Below are 21,068 nucleotides of genomic sequence, written 5' to 3' on the forward strand. Positions count from 1 at the left end.
GTTTTAGAAATAATGATTTTTATTAGTTTTTATTTATTTATTTGTATTTGTTTTAGTTTTAGTAATTTTAGTACCCCAATTTAAACTTATTTTATTTCAGTTTGTGGGGCAACATTTCTTATTTTAATTAAAAAAATTTAAGTTTAAGTTTCTATCTAATATTTTATTTTATTTTATTTCAGCTTTAAATAATTAATGAACTAAATATTGAGAAGAAAGATATGAACTGCATCTTTCTTTCCTGCACGACCAGCTCATATTATTAAAAATGTGGATTTATGGTTTAGAGGCAAATCTTTTAAAGACTATTGAATAAGGTCCTGTTCATCTGTGTGTGACTGCTGAATCCACACTGTAATTTTCACTATAATAAATGGAATTTTTGAGGCAACTAAAGCTTGATGAGCAATAGTAGGATCTTTGGAGACTGCTTGCCTGTTTTAACTCAAAGTTGGTTGAGCTTCCCCGATGCTATTGCTTCTTGAAATATAAATTGACACTATCTTGCTCAGTCGGATTCAACTACATCCTTTATCATTTTTATTCATCCTCTCACTTTCCCTTCATCCTTTCCAATACCGCTGCATCTTTCTTTCTCACTTTCTCTCGGCCACTCTCCCTGTCACTCATTCTGTCAGGCTGGGAATGGAGTGATGCTTGGAGGTATGGAGCCAGATGGAGAGAGAGATGGAGAGGTGTGTTATTCTCTCTTCTGTCATACTAGCTTAGAATGACTGGCAGCTTCATTGATAAGTATGAGCTCCAGGGCCTTGCAGCTCTCTCTCTCTCACACAAACATAAAAACCGACAGAACAGATGTCAGACATAACTGACCACAAGAGAATGGGTACGAATCAGATCGCAAAGACAATTGGCATAAATTCCTGAATCCACAGTCTCTTCTCTTCTTTTTATACTAGGTATCATTAGATCCATTTCAGGTGAAGCTGGACTTTACCTGGTCTTGCTGCAGTGAGGATCTCTCTGACAAGGTATCGCTTCCAACCTGCCTGCAGGACCGTGGCTGCCTGCATTTCCTTGTCTGTGGCCTGTCTGCCGTTCCAGCGCTCTGGAGTGTCATCTATTACAGGGCGAAGATACATGTGTACATGAAGTCATGCTATGATAGGTGTTATATGATCAAACCCAAAGAGAGACTCTGTTAGCTCCACATTTCAAAGACTCACCTGATCGTGCATCCATGGCTTTATCATTGCTGCCATGTGGCGATGGGTCTCCGGTCAGAGTCTGTACAGCAAACAGCTCCTCAGAGGTCAGTTTCCGCCCCAGAGCAGAGCAGAACATATGATACACGGCCTCGTTGAACACCTGTACAAGACAGAAACAATATACATTCAAAAATATATATATAAAAGCAATAAAATACAATCTACTGACCTCTATTTTATCTATTAGTGTGTGCGTGTGTTTGTCTGCAAATTTTTCACATTTGTCACTTTTACATTTATTAAATGTGAGTTGTGTTCTATCGTCACTGTCTGAAGTACAGAGCAATGCACTAATTTGTTTAGTGAAACAAACCAAAATAACTGAAAGCAAAGCATAACAAACCTTAACTTTAATTGCAAAAATTAATAGTTAAAAATGTAATTAAAGAGGAATAAAAGATGTGAAGAAAATGCATTTTGAATTAAACTATAAATACAAAAGATTAGCAATGACATTTTAACGGCTGCTTGCTGATACAGTGGCGTGAACATTGCTGATGAGTCATAAAGAGCTCAAATTCTGAAAGACAGTCATTATTTTAATGAATAAAATGTGTGCTATGCTATGTCAGTTGATGTATTTCATGGCTGTTAAAATACAAAAGGAAATACAAAATAGTTTTTAATAGTGTTGTGCATGGTCCCAGGGGGCCGGCCCATAGCACCGACTCTATATATATAACCCACCCTTTGTAGCTGTATGCCTACACCATGGGTCTTCTCAAGTTCTTTAGAGGTTGATGGTAGTTCCTCTGGATCTGAAAAGCAGCTGATCACTCGACCCAGAGCTCTCACGATCATTACAGCCTGCTCACAGAACCTCAGACTCTCCTAGACAAAGGCAAAAAAGAAACAGGAGGCATAAGAACTGACAATTTTATTTTTGCACCCGTCCAAATATTTTTGCTGTTACAGGTTATTATATAAAGCCAATGACAGTCACTCGTTGCTACAGTATGTACAGAACAGCTGGTACTGATATGTCAGAACTAATCAACTAACAGACTAGTCAGTGCAACCTCAGAGTGTATTTGTGTGTGTGTTAATGTGGACATGCCTTGTCAAGGTGTGGCATAACAGTCTCCTCATCACCAAACACAAAAGGAGACATGCTGCAGAGATGAAGGTGGACGGCAAATGAAGCGCTTGTGTGCAAATGAAGAACATGACGCCTAGTGAGAAGAAACAGTGATGAATAGAACTGTTTAGAAGGAGAAATTCTATCATTGTAAAAATTTTATTGTTCCAAAGTTAATCTAATAAACCACTGGATCTAGTTTGTTGAATATTTTGATTTCCATAAGAACTATTAATGTAGTCATCCCTTCACACTTATCACCAGGAGCACTATTGCTGATGCAAAAGGAACCATATATCTAGCATGTGATCATCATATGAGTAAAGGCCTGTTCACACCAAGAATGATAGCTATAAAGATAACTATATTAGTGTCCACACCAGTGGACAATATCATTCTGTTTATTCTAAGCACGTGCTTGTCTGTCACTTCAAATGCTCAAGCTCATTACAGCAGGATGGATTCTGATTGGCTGTCCTTCATAAGCTGGATAAAATCGTTCTGAAAGTGATTCCAATGATATTGTTTCTCTGTGACATTAACGTTATAGCTGTGGTGTGAACTCTGCTATTCTTTAATATTGTTTATTTTTATTTTTAGAACTATATATTTATCTTTATAGTTATCATCCTTGGTGTGTATGGGCCTTAAGAATAAAGCATATTTGGTTCACTCAGACTGAGCTAGAAAAGAAGTCGCCTGCAGCCACTGACCAAGAGTCAGCTTTGTTTTCAGGTTTGGATTTGGCAGAACACTCCTAATTCACATCTTCGAAATAGAAGACTGATTTGCAAGATCATGAACTATACAAGAGATGATACAGGGATTTTGTGCATGTCAGCAAAATCTGCTTTGCCAATTATTACAATTTCACCTGAAGCTGCTCTTACGCCTTTTTTATGCACCCTCACAAACACTCACAGAATCGGGTCGGCTCTGCATTAACCTATTAGCTTTACATAATTTGCAGATGAAAATCGAAGGAAATCAGGATTTCTCATCACAAAGGAGTTTAACAGAACAGTATTAAGTGGCAAAAGAGGACGACGGAGAATGAAATAAAGAGAGAAAAACAGTATATGAGAAGTACAGGCTTTTCATAAAATCTTATTAATCTTAAATATCTTATCTTTCCTTTTTCCTGAATGCATGAACATCAAAAATCAGATGTGCCTACACTTGCAGTGTGACCTCTGAATATAAGCTCTCAGCTTTTAGGCCACTATGCTGCTAGAAATAGCAGACTGGGTCATATCTCTCTCTCTTTCTGTATCTTCTTAACCCATCTTCTTATCTCTCTCCTCTGTTCTCCGCTATTACAGAACTGATATCACAGCTTGGACCACTACTGAAAACACTTCCAACACATTTATACACATAGTAAATATATATATGTTGGGTTCCATGTTTTATGGGGACTTTCCATAGATATAATGATTTTTATACTGTACAAACTGTATAAACAAACCCCTGCACCTAAACCTACCCATCACAGAAAACTTTTCTGCATTTTTATATTTTCAAAAAACATTTTAAATTTCCCCACAAGGTCAAAGATTTTGGGAATTGCTAATCTTTTGGGGACATTTTGTCTTTTGGAGTAGACTTACACTACTGTTCAAAAGTTTGGGGTCATTATGATAAAATAAAATAAAATAATTGAATACTTTTATTCAGTAAGGAGGCATTAATTTGATCAAAAGTGACAGTAAAGATATTTATAATGTTACAATTATTTATACTGTTATTTATAATGTTTCCATTTCAAATAAAAGCTGTTCTTTTGAAGTTTCTATTTCTATTCTATTCTGTAGACTAGAGTAATGACAGCTGATAATTCAGCAATGGTGGTGATATAGTTACCCAGGAGGAAGCGAGAGTAAGACAGCTTTACTAGCAGTGGTTTGGATCTGCACCACAGGGAGCTGAGAGACAATGCTCTTCCACGAGAAAGGCTTAGCTGTTAAAGAACCAGGCCTGGTTGATGACTCCTTTTCTGAGCACACAATAGACACACACATTAGATTGGATCCTTGTTGTTGTGAAAAGACAAACTGAGTGTGTACAGTATGTCCATGTGTCCTTACTCTCTTCCACACTCTCTCCCCAGTGCACTAAAGCTGAGAACCCAATGACAATTTCTGTGGGTAACAGGTTATCAACAAACAGGAAGTGAGCACCCCTTCCATCTGCAGACTGAGACAAGGAAAAACAATAGACAGAATGGTTCAGCATCAGCACATATTATTGTGTTTCAGCTTTGTATTTATCTCAGGAGACAATAGAATACACACACACCATTACATAAATTCACACTCACAGTAATTACCAAATATTAAATCAAACCACATGTTCTCATGGGATAAGGTTTTAAAAAAAAAGTATTACAGCACAACAGAGAGAGAAGAGCAAAAACAGCATGGTTATCGAAAACCACCCATTGTGTGTGTGTGTGTGTGAGAGAGAGAGAGAGAGAGTGTGTGTACCTTTGTGTAAGCAATTCCAGTCGAATCAGGTTGTCTAGCAGGAGCGGTCACGGAGTGGGTGGAGGCCACAGCGTTGGACAATGCAGTAGCAGACAGTCGAGAGGAGACGGAGTTCTAACAGAGAATTGAGTCACTTTCATGTTCTTTCCTAACACAACACATCCCTCCCACCACAGATACCATAATTATACCAAGCTCCATTACAAATGCCACAACAACAGGTTTAGTTCAATCTTGTATTAGGTGTTTTTATGATAATGCATTCTGAATGTCATCGATACAGTCAGCAAGGGTCCCAGCCCACCTGTAGGGGAAAACAAATCCCATTACTATAGCTACGCACTCATTCCTACAGGAAAATTAAGAATTTAACAGAGAAATAGATTTAGATATATTTTTTGAATTTATTTATTAAATAAAATGTTTGTTTTAAAGTGGCACTTTTTTTAGCCAGTGCACTGAACAAATAAAGCTAAGAATAAGTATGGTGAACCTTAAATCTTGCCCCCAGTAAATGGTTATGTATATGTTGCTGACTGTATCAATCCTCAAGAGATTTACATATCCATATAACAGTCAAAAGTGACAGTAAAGACACTTATAATTACAAAAGATTTCTATTTCTAATGTTCTCTTGAGCTTTGTATTCATTGAAGAATCCTGGGAAAAAAACTCACGGTTTCCACAAAAATATTAAGTGGCACAACTGTTTCAACATTGATAATAATAGATAATAAGAAATGTGTCTTGAGCACCAAATTCGTATATTAGAATTATTTATGAAGGATCATGTGACACTAAAGACTAGGAATCATCACAGGAATAAATTGAATATATTAATAGATTAAATTTTTTTTTTTAAAAGGTTACTTTTGAATTGTAATAATTCTTCACAATATCAATGTATTTTTAGTGTAAACTAGTCAAAATCTTAATATTTAGGCACACTTAATATAGTCTTTTCCTTCAAAACCCCACCTTAAAGTGTGATGTCCTGCATTGATGAACATATTTGTTTGGCTTGTGGAAAATCAGCAACGTCCTACAAAACATATGATTATTAGCATATTTCAGCCTGCAGCTTAATAGGAACTTAAGAACATGAGGAGTTAATGTGACAAAATAGCAAAGGATTAGCATAATATGGCTTAGGCTTTTTCCGAAGATGATAGACCCTTACTGGAAGCATTTAGTGAAGTTGTAGAGGTCCACCCAGGTCTCCAGCAGCAGGGGTTTGTCTGACGCTAATGCATCCTGGGACTGAAGCAATGCAGCACTGGATTCCTTGGGTGTCTGCACCCTCTCCTTATCTTTTCCATCTGTCTCTTTGTCAGGGCCTGAAGTTGACTCTACTACTTCCGTATCTTGGAGATAGAAAAAAATATGTTATACAACAGTCTATTACAAACCAAGTTAGCAATGAAATGCTGGCAGGAATACACAAACACATGACCTTGCCTTTTTCAATGCTGAAATAGTAACGCTGTATTACACATGATATGCAATAACAAAGGCCTGAAGTGATTTGTAATTTCCTGCACAGATGTTTGAAATGAATAAATATAGAGAGGTACTATGTTAGCATGGCTACTACTGTAACATCCATACAATAAAAGCTATTTTGTTTGCTTAACTGTTTTACAAACCTTTTCAAACATTTATGGAAATAAATCAAGAGAAATCTGTAAAAAAAATCTTATTGACAATCTTAATTATTTAACATTGTACAGTTAGCATTAAACAGGAACTAATAATGGGACTTCAAGTTGAGATGAAATGGAAGTTTTGACAAATTTTTTCTTCAGTACTGTGACGAACATCTGACTTAAACGGACTTGTTTGACTTGGTTCCCCAACCATCAACCATCGGTTGATTATTGGATAGAGGTAGATCTGAATGTGAGCTTAGTACAGCTTACCAATGATTTTAAGTAAGAGGTGGGTTTTTGCTGATAATTTGATTGTCATAAGTCACCAGAGATAAGTTAAAGTCATGACCATTCGATTAAAAAGGTTAAAAAAAAAAAGAAAGAAAAGAAACGGAAACATGGAGGAATCGTTTACAATAAGATCAATTACAGTCATTTAGAAAATAGATAGGGTGAATTTCCATTTCATGATGACAGAAAGGATGTTAACAATAATCGAGCAACTACTCTTAAAAGAAAAAGAAAAAAAACATTTTAAAACCAGCCTAAGCTATTTCTTTTATATTAGTTTTCTTGGAAAGATTGACTTTCTAGGCTGACAGGGACTTCTGTGCAGGGAACAGTTGAACTACTGTTACGCTTGAATGTAACTCTACGCCCTTGCTTGATTTAGGGTGCTTTCACACCTGCCTCATTTAGTTCGGTTGAATCGCACTAGAGTTCGTTGTCCCCCTTGGTGCGGTTCGTTTGGGCAGGTGTGAATGCAGCAATCGCACTCAGTGCGCACCAAAAGTGGACCAAACAAGCGTACCGAGACCTCCTGGAAGAGGTGGTCTCGGTACGCATTCAAACGAACTCTGGAGCGGTTCGTCTGTGGTGAGAACGTGATCCGACCTCAAACAGACCCAACTGCCAAATAACTGCACATTTTTGGACTAAACCAGCATGTTTGTTGACAGATTGCTCTTTTAGCATGGCAGCTCACAGACAAACGAGTTGTGAGGAGGTGCGGAGCCTCATAGAAATTTGGTCTGATGACCATATTAGGTCCCAACTTTCAAAAACTCACAAGTTTAGCCCACGCAGTCTGTCTGCCGGATTTTCCTCCTCTTTGTTTACTTCCGGGAGTTCTGCTGGAACTTTCCCGCACGTTAATTCTGTCCAATCGAAGTGCAGTTATGGAAATACGTTCAAGACACATCTGGCCAATGAGTGATGTGGATGTTTGTCACGTGACTGCATTTTGGTTCGTTTCATCAACTCATGAACTGATTCGGACCAAAGCAATAAGTGTGGTGTGAAAAGGAACCGAAACGCCTGACAAATGCTACAAAGTATAATTTTTCACCCTTGGTCCGGACCAAATGAACTGAACTACAGATGTGAAAGCACCCTTAGTATACGTGGATTCATGAATATGCATATTATTAGTCCCTGCCTCCACTCACTCACACCAGTTCCGAGATCCACCCGCTACATTGCTAAATGTACCCGATTTTTCATATCAATAGAAAAATATACCGGGATAACCTGGCTCTTGACACTCCCCTGCTTTGCAGCATAGTTACCGATATGCTAAAGCCTGCCCCCCTCGTGACGGGATTGGTTACAACGGCATTTGTGACGTACAGAACGACTGCTGATTAAGGATGGCTGAAGCGAAACAGTCGTTCCGAAGCTTTGCGAGATCCCGAAGCGCAGATGTGTCGAAACACTGATCCGAAGCGTGATTCGAAACACCCATGTCACGTGACTATGGCCAAACGAAGCCTCGAAGTGTTTCACCACTTGTTTTCATCAGGTGTGGTCCGCCGAATCAGCGTTTGATTGACACGGTCGGGAACAGACCACACAATCGCACATCTGTATAAAAGTGAAATAAACGCATTTTGACCTCGTGGGTTTTTGTGAGAGGAGTTTGATTTTGAGATAGCGGATTTTTGGTGATATAGTGACATAGTGCGATTTGATTAGTTATAGGCAATTTAGACTTACATTTAAATTTACACAACACATTGACTGATAGGCTAGAGACAGACAGAGTATACATATAGTGACACATTAATAGATACATAGATATAAATATATATAGACAGCTAGATTAATAGATAGATACATATATAGATAGATTACAGATAGGCCTACATATATAAATACATATATATTATAGATCGATACATATATAGATACATAGATTATAGATACATATCTAGATACATAGATCGATTCATATATAGATAGATTTGGATAGATAGATAAAATGGAGGCTCCCCAGAAGAGATGCCGTACATCAGTGGTGTGGGAGCATTTCCATTTAGAAACCCCAAATAAAGTGAGATGTGTGTATTGTGATCGGCAGCTAGCCTACTGCAACAATACATCATCCATGATGCACCATTTGACAAGCAACAAGTGTCCCTTGTGAGAGGATTTTTTCAAAGGCTGGAGAAATTATTTGTAAAAAAAGAAGTAGGCTAAGTCCTTCCACAGCAGATAAATTAATATTTTTGAATAAAAATCTCTAAAAAAGTGAGACATTGTGGCTTGATTTCTTTTATTAATATTCATTTTTCATGACCAAAATAACATTATGCACAGTGAGGAGCCTATAGGTTACAAGCTTCACATATTAAAACATTATAATAATAAAAAAACAACAAATTTTTTTAATGGCTCGTCAAGGTTGTTTCAGATCAACACCTGCAAGTGACCACTAGGTGTCACCGTTGAGACGGGTGTCGGATTGATTCGAAGCCTCGAAACAATATGGCACATTTGGTTCAACTGTTTCATTGGTTCACGAGGCCTCGATTTTGCCATCACTACTGCTGATTTCAAACCACGTTTTTGAGACTGTCTTTGGTTCACAGCAGTTTTAAGGAGAAAATACTGTTGCCTTATGAGTTTGCACATGGTTTGTCTTAGGCCTATAGCATATTCAAAACAACACATATAACTTGATTTTCACCACAGGCGGTCTTTAAAAAAAGACTTTTCATGAGGATACCATGATTATCTCAGTGGTGCCAATCAGTAGAGCTCATTAAACCAATCAGTTGCACCATATTGAATTTATAAATGCTCTTTCATTGGTGTCACTCGATTCATTATGACAATTAAGTGAAATACTGTTATATATTGCAGCTTTAACTCATTACACTCAGTGTGGTGTTCTGACGTATTAAACCATATAATGAATATAGACGCTGTAGCAAAGCCATTCACTCCATTTACTTATCCACAGGTGTTACTAAGCAACACACTGGGCTCTCTGGGAAAGCACATAATTGGCCTGTCGTGATGAGGGGCGAGTGCACGATCATGATCACAGAGATAGAGATGATGCCATGTGTCTGTGTGTGTGTGCATCTGTGTTTGTGCTGATGAAAAGAAGACGGATTGGATGGAGGAAGAGTGGGATAAACGAGAAAGTGAAATTGTGAAGGCAGCCAGCTATCATATCATTACAGCAGCTATTAGCCTCCCTGCTCTGATGGCTAAACAATGACTGGAGGGATATAAGTGAGGCAAATTATCATCTGCCTTTTCAAATTCATTCTTTCACTTCCCTTTCATTTCTATTGCACATTGTTACAGAAGCACTCAATTGAAAATGAGTAATGCTTTCCCAATATTCCAAGTGAAAAAAAGCTTATAAATGATGGCACGGTTTATGTGAATAAATATATTTAGCTCACGATCAGCTTTCAACTTCAAAATTGTAACTGCTAACTGAGATATGTAACATATATGACACATTACAGTTTACGATAAGTGTTTGAGTGACAATGTGGACTGTGCAGTGGCATTGCTCATGGAAACAAGTCTTACCGTTGGCGATGCTGTCGTCCTTTTTCTCGTCCTCTGCTGTTACCTGGGGGGAAATGGGGGGATTAAAAAGTGTACATAGTGAGCTGGGAGAGACATGGCAGAGGAAAGCAGTGGAGACAGAGAACGTCCATATTCATCCAGTCAGCATGCGCTGAGCCCATTTGGCTTCCAGAGCACAATGAGAAATCCTCTAATCTGACATCTGGACTCGCACCAGAGAGGGCTTTCTCCTTCAATTAACTGCTCACAGGAGAGCAAATGCCACAAACATTAAGGGCACTCGGAAGGCGACAGGATTAGAAGACACGGGTTTGATTAGCATGTCAGTCTTTCCCCGCTAATTGAGACACCTTTTGTAAAACTATTCAAATGTAACTTTTTTTTACCCTTTAAGTAACAGTGTGGTGCCATGGAAACAATCCAGCTGAAGGCCTCAGAAACTTCTCCAATGTGCTTTTTTCCCATGATTGAGCCCCAACCTCGTGTCACTTAGAAAGCCTTTTAAAGCCTGAGGAGTCGTCCGACTGTGCAATTTAAATGTGGAGGACAATTAGGGGCTCTCTCTATGCCACATCTAACGAACGACAGCACCAGTGATTCAGAGATAGACTGTGACTCACCAAGGACCTGAGGAGAGGAGAGGAGAAGAGAAGAGAAGAGAAGAGAAGAGAAGAGAAGAGAAGAGAAGAGAAGAGAAGAGAAGAGAAGAGAAGAGAAGAGAAGAGAAGAGAAGAGAAGAGAAGAGAAGAGAAGAGAAGAGAAGAGAAGAGAAGAGAAGAGAAAAACTGCTCCTTTTTATACCTAATTCAGCTTACAACATTATCAAAAACTCAATAATAAGTCTAAATCATATCAGGTGACCTCACCACTCATTTCTCATGGCATGATCCAATAGCTACTGTGAACGTACACTATGTACCTTTTAATTATTTGAAAAAAATAAAAAAATAATGAGCAAGTAAAAACCAAATACAACCAAAAACTAGATCCCTTCTGGTCTAGTGTCCTGGGCATGTGCCTGGTAGGCCTGTGTGTTAATCCGACCCTGGTCATAGTCGCTTGAAGCCACAACAAATGAACCTTTAAATCACATTTGCTGTTCATTGACTAGGTTCACAAAACAATTATGTTGATAATAACACAGCCAATCTATAAACCAGTTGCTGCTGTGGTCTATTTGCCCATAAATAGCCAAGCCAAGTTGTAATTCTTTACACAGTTTTATCTCATCTGATTATGAATAGCAATCATTGTGACTAAGGTCAATGTTGCTTTTTTAACATTATTTTAAAACAATTTTCAACAAGTCAAAACAACAGCGGCATATAAACTGCTTACCTGCTCATGAGAGATATTATTCACATATCCGACTTTCGTTATTGGGGGAGTTTTAAGGCAATAAAATAAAAAATTAAAGTAAGGCAATCACCTGTACCCATGGGCACCATCAGATTCATTTGCGAAAAAGAGCAGAGCTGGAGCACAAAACTATGTTCCTCCGATAGTATAGTTGTAGTTTTACGCATCAGCCGCTAGAAGGCTAAAAGTTACATAGAGTAGCTTTAAAGGGATAGTTTTTTTATTTCAATTAAGTTCTTTATTACAATTACATAAATTATCAAAAATATTTGAATAGCTTTAGTTTTAGTTAACAATAACAACACTGTAAAAAGACTGGATGTTATAATTTTCAGTGAATAACCACTTAGTTTTGTGTGAGAAAAAGTGAACGGGAGTCATTTAGACCTTCTTTTTTTTTCTTTCACTGTGTTTTTATTGTGATTTTACAGCTTGACAGACCCAGTTTTCATTCACTTTCATTATATGGAAATAAGTGGGCAGGATAAATAATCATGTGGATTTGGAAAAACTGTAAATAAGGCAAGTAAAAAAATGACACTGATGATTTTATTTTTGGGTGAACTATTCCTGTAAGGGTACAGCAATGCTATTAGATCCCACAGGCACACACACTTGGACAATTATCTTACAAACTACATGGAAGCTATCAGTCTCAGTACGATCTCAGCTGACCCCCCTGTAAGACATCCACTCTGATGACTGACAGGCTAATTGTGCTGCTTTTTATACATTCCGAGGACACGACCTGTCCTTTTATGTAAAGAGGCACGTGTGTTTTACCACTCTCTCTCTTTCTCCATCTCTCTAATACTGGATCTGCCAGTGGCGCTCTCTTGATTAGAGAGACAGGCAGAGTGACATTGGAGCTGGAAAGAGAGAGGCGTTAGAGGATGTCATAGCCTGTCTCGGCCTCCCGGCCACCAGCCGCACTGCAGCCAGAGAGCAGAACATTTTGATGCACACTGCTTGTACAGATGACATAAACTGAAATACTCTGCCAGAATGCTGGGCATCAACAGTGCAACCCCTGGAGTACAGTCGAACCCTTGACTGAATCTGTTCCGAGAGACCAGTCACCATTCATACGACAAACACTGCCGTTTAAAAGTTTGGGGTCAGTAAGATTTGAAAGACATTTATTCTTTTAATCAGCAAGGATGTATTAAAATGATCAGCATATCAGAATGATTTCTGAAGGAGTAATGGCTGCTAAAAATGTTTTTATTGTTTTATACTGCTTTTATTGTATTTTTGATCAAATTAATGCAGCCTTGGTGAGCATAACACTCTTCTTTTAAAAACATTAAAAAATATATATATTTGCAATTTAAGACAACATATCCATTTCCCTTAGGCGTACCTGAGTGGTTTCAGTGATGTCTAGTGTATTAAGGCTGTTCTGGGTGATGTCATTCCGAGTGTGGCCATCTTCACTATCATCCATTTCAGAAAAGGAGGAGAGATTAGAGTTATACCCACGCCTCTTTACACCTCCCTGCTCCCTAAAAACAGACACACAAATAAAATAATTTAATAACAAACATAACTATTTTGTGCTTATATGAGAAAAATGTAAAGCACCAATTACTGAGGTTAAACACACATTTATTGTGCTCTAAAGAGATTCAGATTAATAAAGTATGACTGAATATTGTCTTGTGCTCGAGAGCAGCACAATGAGAACCACAGTCTCTGTCCCTGTCTGACTCTCCCACACAGCCAATTACTGCTTTTAGCACTCAGTGTACTAATGTACTCACATGTGCAACTGAAAAAAATAATAATACCTGGAGTTAAAACAAAGCTCATATTCAGACACTCTAAATAATTCATGCCTGGTGGGATTCAGCTACGTCATTGGTTCAGTTATGACATGTTATATCTGAGAAATTGTGCATTATCAATCGATTGATATGAAAAAGCAAAGTACTTATTACCACTGGGCCTATAGAGAAATGTACACATTCAGTACATACAGCACCTGTGTATACATTCAGTGTTAAGTAGTAGCCTCACTACAGATGTCCGGCATTTTCTGTCGGCTATCATTAGCTCTGTTTAGAATCTGAGCAAGTGATTCCTGTTTTGCAAATAGATAGTTTGAGTCAGTTCTTTCCAATGAATCGTTATGAAGCGGTTTGCGATTTAGTCTGGACAAGATATAATGTTTTCTCACTCTGTAAAACAGTAATGTGAACAAAAAGAGCATTTAGTGTGACATTTGCCAGACATGTATTTATTTTCAGAAATTAGAGGTTTTGTTTTATGTTTTTTGTGGGATAAATCAAAAAATGGTTAGGGAACATAAAAGGGATAGTTCACCAAAAAAAAATTACATTCTGTCATCATCCCATGTCATCCAAAACCTGTTCGACTTTCTTTTCATCCATGCACCACAGATGAAGAGTTTGGAAGAAGAAGAAAAAGTAGCCAAAAACAGATTTGCTTACCAATGACTTCAACTGTATTTCCAAAAAATGGCATTCCTCTTTTATGTTCCACAGAAGAAAGAATATAAGTCATACAGGGGAACAACATGAGTAAGTTATGAAATTTATTTAAATTTTTAGATGAACAATTCCTTTAAGCTTCAACACACACACGTCTGGTTTACTATCTTTGTGGGGACTCTCCATAGACAATGGTTTTTATACTGTACATACTGTATATTCTATTCCCTTACACCATAGGTGTCATTTACACTGGGGACGCTGGGGACATGTCCCCACCACTTTTTGAAATGGCTGATTTTGTCCCCACCACTTTTTGAAAGCATTTGGTTAAAATGTTCTGAAAAATCAAGCGAACCAAGAAATGTTAAAGGTTTATTTGCACAAAATAAAACATGCAATGCAGTTTAGATACAGAAAGAAACAATGTACATTGTCCAAAAAAAGTAACTTAAACAAAATAAACTATTACTGATTCTAAAATGACCCAAAAACATGCATGCGCCGATCAGTAACTTGAACAAATTCTTGACACAGTTTCTTCTTGTCCAAGTTATACATTCTCTCTCTGTGAACATAACAAACAGCCACACTGTTGAGTCGGGTTTGTGACATTGAAGAGCGCAGCCAGGTCTTCAGGTCTTTGTCATGCACTGACCATTCTAATCACACAGGTGTGATCGTATGCTCCAGGGACCAGCCTAGACTGATCACACCGGTGTGATCGTACGTGCGAAAGGGTTAAATGTTTAGCTAGCTATGTTACTGCTTTTTTCTACAATTGATTATCCTGTGCAGTGTTGCCATATTGGGCGGGTTTCCGTCCAATTGACCCTTCGCAAAACCACGCCCCGAACACGCAGATTGGCTACTGACCAATGTCAGTCTTATATTGAACTCTACGTTTAGCTAGCTACACAGAGGCTGCGTGGTCTGTAAACAACATAAGCCGGTTCTCGGCCCTCAAGCGGGAAGTTAGCTAACGTTAGTTAGAAATTCCATGGGACTACCGCTCCTTTCCAGCTTCATGGATTTGCGCTCTGGCCTGAGCAGGAATGGATGGACATGATGCACTACGTTCAAACCTCGAAGTGTTGGGGAGGAGGTTTCATTTATCCATGTATTAGCCGGCTAACATCGTTAGTTCTTCTTGAAGTTTTAACATTTTTCAACTTTAAGAGAAGATGTTGATCAACAGTACAGGTAGGGGAGTTTTTATATAGCATATATTTGCACTGTGATTGCTTTTGTTAATTGTAGCCGATTAAGTAATTTACAGATCAATAAAAAAAACTGGCTTTGTGTGTGTGTGTGTGCGCATGCGTGCTTGCATGCGTAAGAGAGAGGGCCTGCGTGTCATCTTATAGTTTTAAAATAGTTAGAATTTTAGTGTGGGTTTTTTTGTGGCATACATAATGACAGTATTTATCACGGCACTTTATATTGGTTACGCTGCGATGTGCGATGGCAGAGGAGGATTTCACATTTTGTGGATTTGGTTCTCTAACTGCACTGCATTCTATGTTGGTTGCAAATCCCACATTGTTTTAATTTTATCTGGTGTTATTTGATGCAGATATGTTGCGTTGTATGCTTATGGTGTGTATTCTTTTACATATGTAATGAATTTCATTGTAATCATTGACTTAACGCGCTGCTGTTTTCTACAGTATGGTGCTTTGGCACTGTTCGGTTGAGCTGGTGGTGCAGTCGACATTGCTGAGGGTTTTATGCTGAGTATTTTCCTGTCGTTGACTGGCCTACGCTATGCCCATTTTTGATGCACCGTTATTCAATATTTTTCCCGTCCTGCTGTAATGTTTTTTCATCTGATCTTTTGTCCCCACCACTTTTCAAAACAAACTGACGCCCCTACCTTACACTACCCCTACCCCTACCCATCACAGAAAACTTTCTGCAGTTTTACATTTTCAAAAAAATCATTCTGTATGATTTATAAGCGTGTTTCCTCATTGGGGACCTCAAGTTAGGTCCCCATGAGTCAGTATGCATTCAGGTTGAAGTCCCCAATGGGATAGAAAAACATGCATACACACAGACACACACACACACACACACACACACACACACTGACACACACTGTTCCTTAGTTGTCGTCCCCTGATGATGCCTACATTTAATTTTAGACACTATATCTGGAAATGCATCCTATAATTTGCCAGCAATAAAGAAGGTCTTTATTAAGTTAAACACCTGGATGTGCAGCTTGTAAATGATTCAGTTCTGCAAGTAAATACATTAGTGACTTTCTCTAGTTCCAAGGGTAGCTTGGGTATTTTCCTTTAATGTAATTGGTAGCTTAGTTTGCAGCACACACACACACACACACAGAGCTTACATGTCATGTGCAGCCATAGTCATAAGTTTGACGTTGATGAAGGGGCTAGAAACCTCAATGAACTGCTCTGGCTTCTGAACAGGGGGTTCTAAAGGGCATAAACATCAGTTTGATCCAACTCAAGCAATTATCATAATAATTACATAAGGAATTAAAACACATTTACACATAAAACACACACGTCTTACCCTTGGGTTCATCTGTGATGTTAGTCTGCTTGCGGGGGCGGATGAGTTTCCATTGAGGAACTGGGGGTGCCTTAGGAGGGGCCACCAGGGGGCAGTCTCGAGTGCAGGTGAGCAGCACAGGGTGACTGAAGAGCTGAGAGAGCCCATACTGCCTCAGACTCTCAGACGAATCAGCCTGGAGAACACACCCACCACAATCTGACATTTTAGAAGAGAAACTTAATAGCAGATTAGACAGCCAGCGCTAATCCAAACAGAGCCAAATATTGCTTGAGACTAAGATAGAGGGAGGGAGAGTACCATTTGGGACAGGTTTTAAATTAATGAGCTTTAGGCAAGTGTGCGCAGTGGAAGAGTTATATTAAACAAGCTGAGAAATTGGTCTAAACCTAATGTTTTTGAAAGAAATCTTTTGTGCTCATCAAGGCTTCATTTATTTGATCAAAAATACAGTGAAAATAGTAATATTGTGAAATATTATTACAATTTTAAATAACTGTTTTCTATTTCAATATCTTTTTAATGGGTTTTCTGTGATGGTAAAGCTGAATTTTCAGCATCATTACTCCAGTCTTCAGTGTCACATGATCCTTAAGAATTCCTTCTAATATGCTGATTTGGTGCTCAGCGTTGAAAACAGTTGTGCTGCTTCATATTTTTGTGAAAACTATTATTTATGTATTTTCAGGATTCTCAGATGAATAGAAAACTACAAAATAACAGCATTTATTTGAAGAGATCTTTGGTAACATTATTAATGTCTAAACTGACACTTTAGATCAATTTAATGCAGCCTTGCTAATAGAAGTATTCATTTCTAATAAAAAAATGAAAATAAAAACATACTGAACCCAAACTTTTTAACTGTAGTGTGTATAGTACAGATTGAAAAACGTGCTTACCATCCTTGTAAGCACTGAGGTCCTTTTCTCCAGCAGGTGCAAGGGCTGGTAACTGGCACACACTACCATCTGAGGAATAAGACCAGTGGCTAAATCAGAAAGAAGAAAGAGAGAAACAGCATGTGTGAAGAAGACTAAAAGAATTATACATGAAAGGACGTGTCATTTTTAGGCCCTCAAAATCTAAGCTGAACTTTTTTTCCTGTTGTCAGACTTCCGTCTCTTTAATGCTTAAAGCATAATCAAATGATGGAGCGCAGTCTTGAATAAGAGGAAGAAAGAACGAATGGATAGATCAAGGTGTAAGCCCAACTAAAGGTCCAATGGCGGTCTCCAATTATACGGGGCGTCTTTCCTTTTACACAACACAACAAGATTAAATGAAATACATTTTCTCATATGCATTACCTCGTTATTTCATCTGACTCCATAAATGAAAAAGGTTTTAATGATATCTGAGCATCATTAAAAGTGAGCGAATGTTTGATTATTCTTTTGAACTCTTTAAGTATATTTGACCCGTTCCAGATTAACTCAGAGGTCGCTCAGAGGTCGTCACGTCTTCTGTTTAACGTGGGTCTCACGTTCACAAGCTCATCAGTTTTGATCATCAAACAGAGGTAATTGCTATGTACCTGAGATCGGTCACATTCACGTTTACACAATCAAAGATACTTCGGTATAGCCCCCATGGAATTGAATACACTTGAATTTAACTTAGCGTTTACTTCAGTAGAGGTATGGCCACTATTACAGATATAAGCTGACCAACATTACTTCTCTTATAATAGCTTTGGATCGGCCATGCCGTGGTTTCCCACGTACACTTATCTAAAGTAACATTACATTAAAACAGAGGTAAGACACACCCAGATTTAGATTGGTCAAGCAGCATTTGCTGTTCTAAACGGAAATTCCCTTCTTGTCTTTGAAAACCAAGTACACTTGAATTGGTGCCAAATATTAGTCGTCACTAATCTGACACAAAACTTGCGGGAACATACGAATCCGTTTAATCTACTTGGGAAAACAATTTCAGAGTCAGTCGGAATAAAATCAAATGTTTACAATTTATTGACCAGGTAATAGAACAATCATTCAAAATCCAATTCATAGAATAAAATCATCAGTTAATCAAATATAATAACAACAATTCAGGAAATCGAGGAATTATAGAAATATTTACCTGGCAACGATCGTGTGGGAAGTCTACCTACAGACTCCTCGAACCCTTTGCCCATTTTCCTTATAAACCCAGATAATCAATTGATCTGGGTTTATCTGGGTTATTGATTTGCTTACCAAATGGTGGTGTCTGTCATTATAATTAGATTTTGGTCCCCTATTGAGGGGTTCACAACTGTGAGATCAGAATATGTAATTGAATGGGTTAATACTGATTTACTGATTTATTAATAAAACTGATATATATACTGTATATATCCCCCCCCCCCCCCCCCCCCCTTTTTAGGCTTGTTCCAAATGTGCTATCAGGGCTGCAAACCTCAGAGAAAATAGAACATAAAATGGTGCATATAATATATAGCAAAACATGGAAAGTAAAATGACAAGTTGACAATCCACATTTTCTAGAGGTTAAGCACCACCTTTTACAATTTGTTAAAAAAGGACTTTAAGAGGTGCTGGACCTATTTTGTGTCCTATTCATGGAAAGTGCCATAAATAGAATGAACAGCGATCATGTGTGTGAGTACGTTTCAATAAGAGATTCCCCTTTAGGCATTGAAGATCTAGGCCACGGTGCCAAAGTGATATATGTCAAAGCATGTTATAATTTCCAGCCCATTAATTAGTATCAAACACCCAGAGGGAGTGAGAGGATAACAGAGGGAATGGATTCATTATATGGATTAAAGTACCCTATAGATAAGAGGATAGAGCAAATGAAGAATGTTTGTGAAGGATAACAAGAGAGAGAGTGACTTTCAGCAGCAAACATTGCATTATCCCAGTGTAATCTGAACCACTCACTTGCAGAAGCCAATTATCCAAAACAGACTATCTGAACAGCAAACCATTAGCCTCAATAGACTCATCAAATTGTTAGTCTCCAAAGACCTGTCAGAAAACCATGTTTACATGCACACTGACAATTACACCTTCTTATCAAGCACTGAGCTTTTCAAAGCAGGTCGGTGTAAAATTGATGCATATTGTGTATGTGTGAGTGTGTGCATGCCTGATTCGCTGCTCTTTGCTCTCCTTGCATATTTCAGGCATAAACTGTACAGGTAACAGAATTGACAGTGCTTGCTCGAGGCCATGCCAGATCATTCAATTCAGATCACACTACCTGAGAGAAAAACACTAGCGCTCTGTTCACAGTCTGACACAAACACACCCTGCTTCGGTGAAAAACCAAGCACATTTATGCACACAAAAACACGTGCACAATCACAGACAAGGGGTTGTTTTATTTATTCATGCTCATGATACACATCTGGCAGTGAAGGCTGTGGCACTGACTCCATAATGCATGAACCTGCAGAAGAAGTGATGCATGGAGACGGAAGAGGGTGCTACCTGAAGATGAGTGGTCAGAGGGGGCATACTGATCCTTATGGGTCATTTTACCCATAATGCCTCACTAAACAGATCACCATCCCTATACGGAGAGCTCAATGCCACATTGGCTGCAATTTATTATTGGTTTCAGACCGCATATAGAGAGTTGCTGTATGAAAATCAAATATTCAACTACACTGAATAATGTATGGTTAGGAGAGAAGGGAAAAAAACCATATATGAAAATATGTACAGTATATATACACAAGTACAAGGACAAAAAAAAAAAAAAACCTGACTTTGATTTGGATGGATAGCTGCACTGTGCTGAATGGTCTTTCTGCCTTTGTTCTTCCTCTTAGCAGACTCTTACAAGAAAAACTGAACATTTTATGTCCACACCTTAAAGGGTTAGTTCACCCAAAAATGAAAATTCTGTCAGTAATTACTCACCCTCATGTTGTTCCAACCCCGTAACCCCGTTTCGTTCATCTTCAGAACACAAATTTACATATTTTTTATTAAATCTGAGAGCTGGATCACTTCTCCATAGGCTTCTATGGGATTGAAACTTGACGGCCCATTCATTTTCTTCTGTGTGGGCCTGAGTAAATTCACGTAGTGTAACAGCGCAGCGCTTCTGTGTTGTACATCACCACATAGGCTCACACATCACACACATGACCAGCGTCAGCGACTTTTCTGGGCCGGCAAGTTTCGATCCCATAGAAGCCTATGGAGGAGTGATCCAGCTCTCAGATTTAATCAAAAATATCTTAATTTGTGTTCCGAAGATGAACGAAAGTCTTACGGGGTTGGAACAACATGAGGGTGAGTAATTACTGACAGAATTTTCATTTTTGGGTGAACTAACCCTTTAAGGATCATCTTTAAAGACCCTAATGAATATGACAATTTCAGTTTTCTTGTTTTGTACTGACATTTTATATTAAAAGGGTTTTATTTTATTATTTTTATTATTATTTAATATTTAAATAGTCAGGTGGC

At 38.2% G+C, this 21,068-nt stretch overlaps 1 protein-coding gene and 2 long non-coding RNA genes across 3 annotated transcripts in view; 1 reads left to right on the forward strand and 2 right to left on the reverse strand.

Moving 5' to 3' along the window:
* The window catches only part of LOC309482595, a 475,034-nt gene that overhangs the window by 244,619 nt on the left and 209,347 nt on the right, over positions 1–21,068 (forward strand). The gene's annotated exons all lie outside the window — the stretch shown is intronic.
* adgb (androglobin) overlaps positions 1–21,068 on the reverse strand; it is a 46,296-nt gene that overhangs the window by 11,495 nt on the left and 13,733 nt on the right. The window contains exons 9-22 of the mRNA XM_082147828.1: positions 17,535–17,623; positions 16,633–16,807; positions 16,445–16,532; positions 12,996–13,137; positions 10,274–10,316; positions 5,974–6,157; positions 5,772–5,835; positions 4,794–4,907; positions 4,395–4,503; positions 4,171–4,303; positions 2,287–2,401; positions 1,917–2,060; positions 1,188–1,329; positions 959–1,081 (exon numbers count right to left, since the gene is read on the reverse strand). Of these exons, the coding sequence (XP_082003954.1) occupies positions 959–1,081; positions 1,188–1,329; positions 1,917–2,060; positions 2,287–2,401; positions 4,171–4,303; positions 4,395–4,503; positions 4,794–4,907; positions 5,772–5,835; positions 5,974–6,157; positions 10,274–10,316; positions 12,996–13,137; positions 16,445–16,532; positions 16,633–16,807; positions 17,535–17,623 (1,665 nt within the window). The remainder of the gene's footprint in view (positions 1–958; positions 1,082–1,187; positions 1,330–1,916; positions 2,061–2,286; positions 2,402–4,170; positions 4,304–4,394; positions 4,504–4,793; positions 4,908–5,771; positions 5,836–5,973; positions 6,158–10,273; positions 10,317–12,995; positions 13,138–16,444; positions 16,533–16,632; positions 16,808–17,534; positions 17,624–21,068) is intronic.
* On the reverse strand, positions 14,320–15,964 carry LOC309482588. Its single transcript, XR_014200324.1, has 2 exons — positions 14,783–15,964; positions 14,320–14,738 (listed from the first exon to the last, which is right to left on the reverse strand). It is a non-coding gene; the product is annotated as an uncharacterized lncRNA (long non-coding RNA).

The sequence above is a fragment of the Leuciscus leuciscus genome, assembly GCF_965113295.1.
Source record: "Leuciscus leuciscus genome assembly, chromosome: 19".
NCBI classification, from domain to species: domain Eukaryota; kingdom Metazoa; phylum Chordata; class Actinopteri; order Cypriniformes; family Leuciscidae; genus Leuciscus; species Leuciscus leuciscus.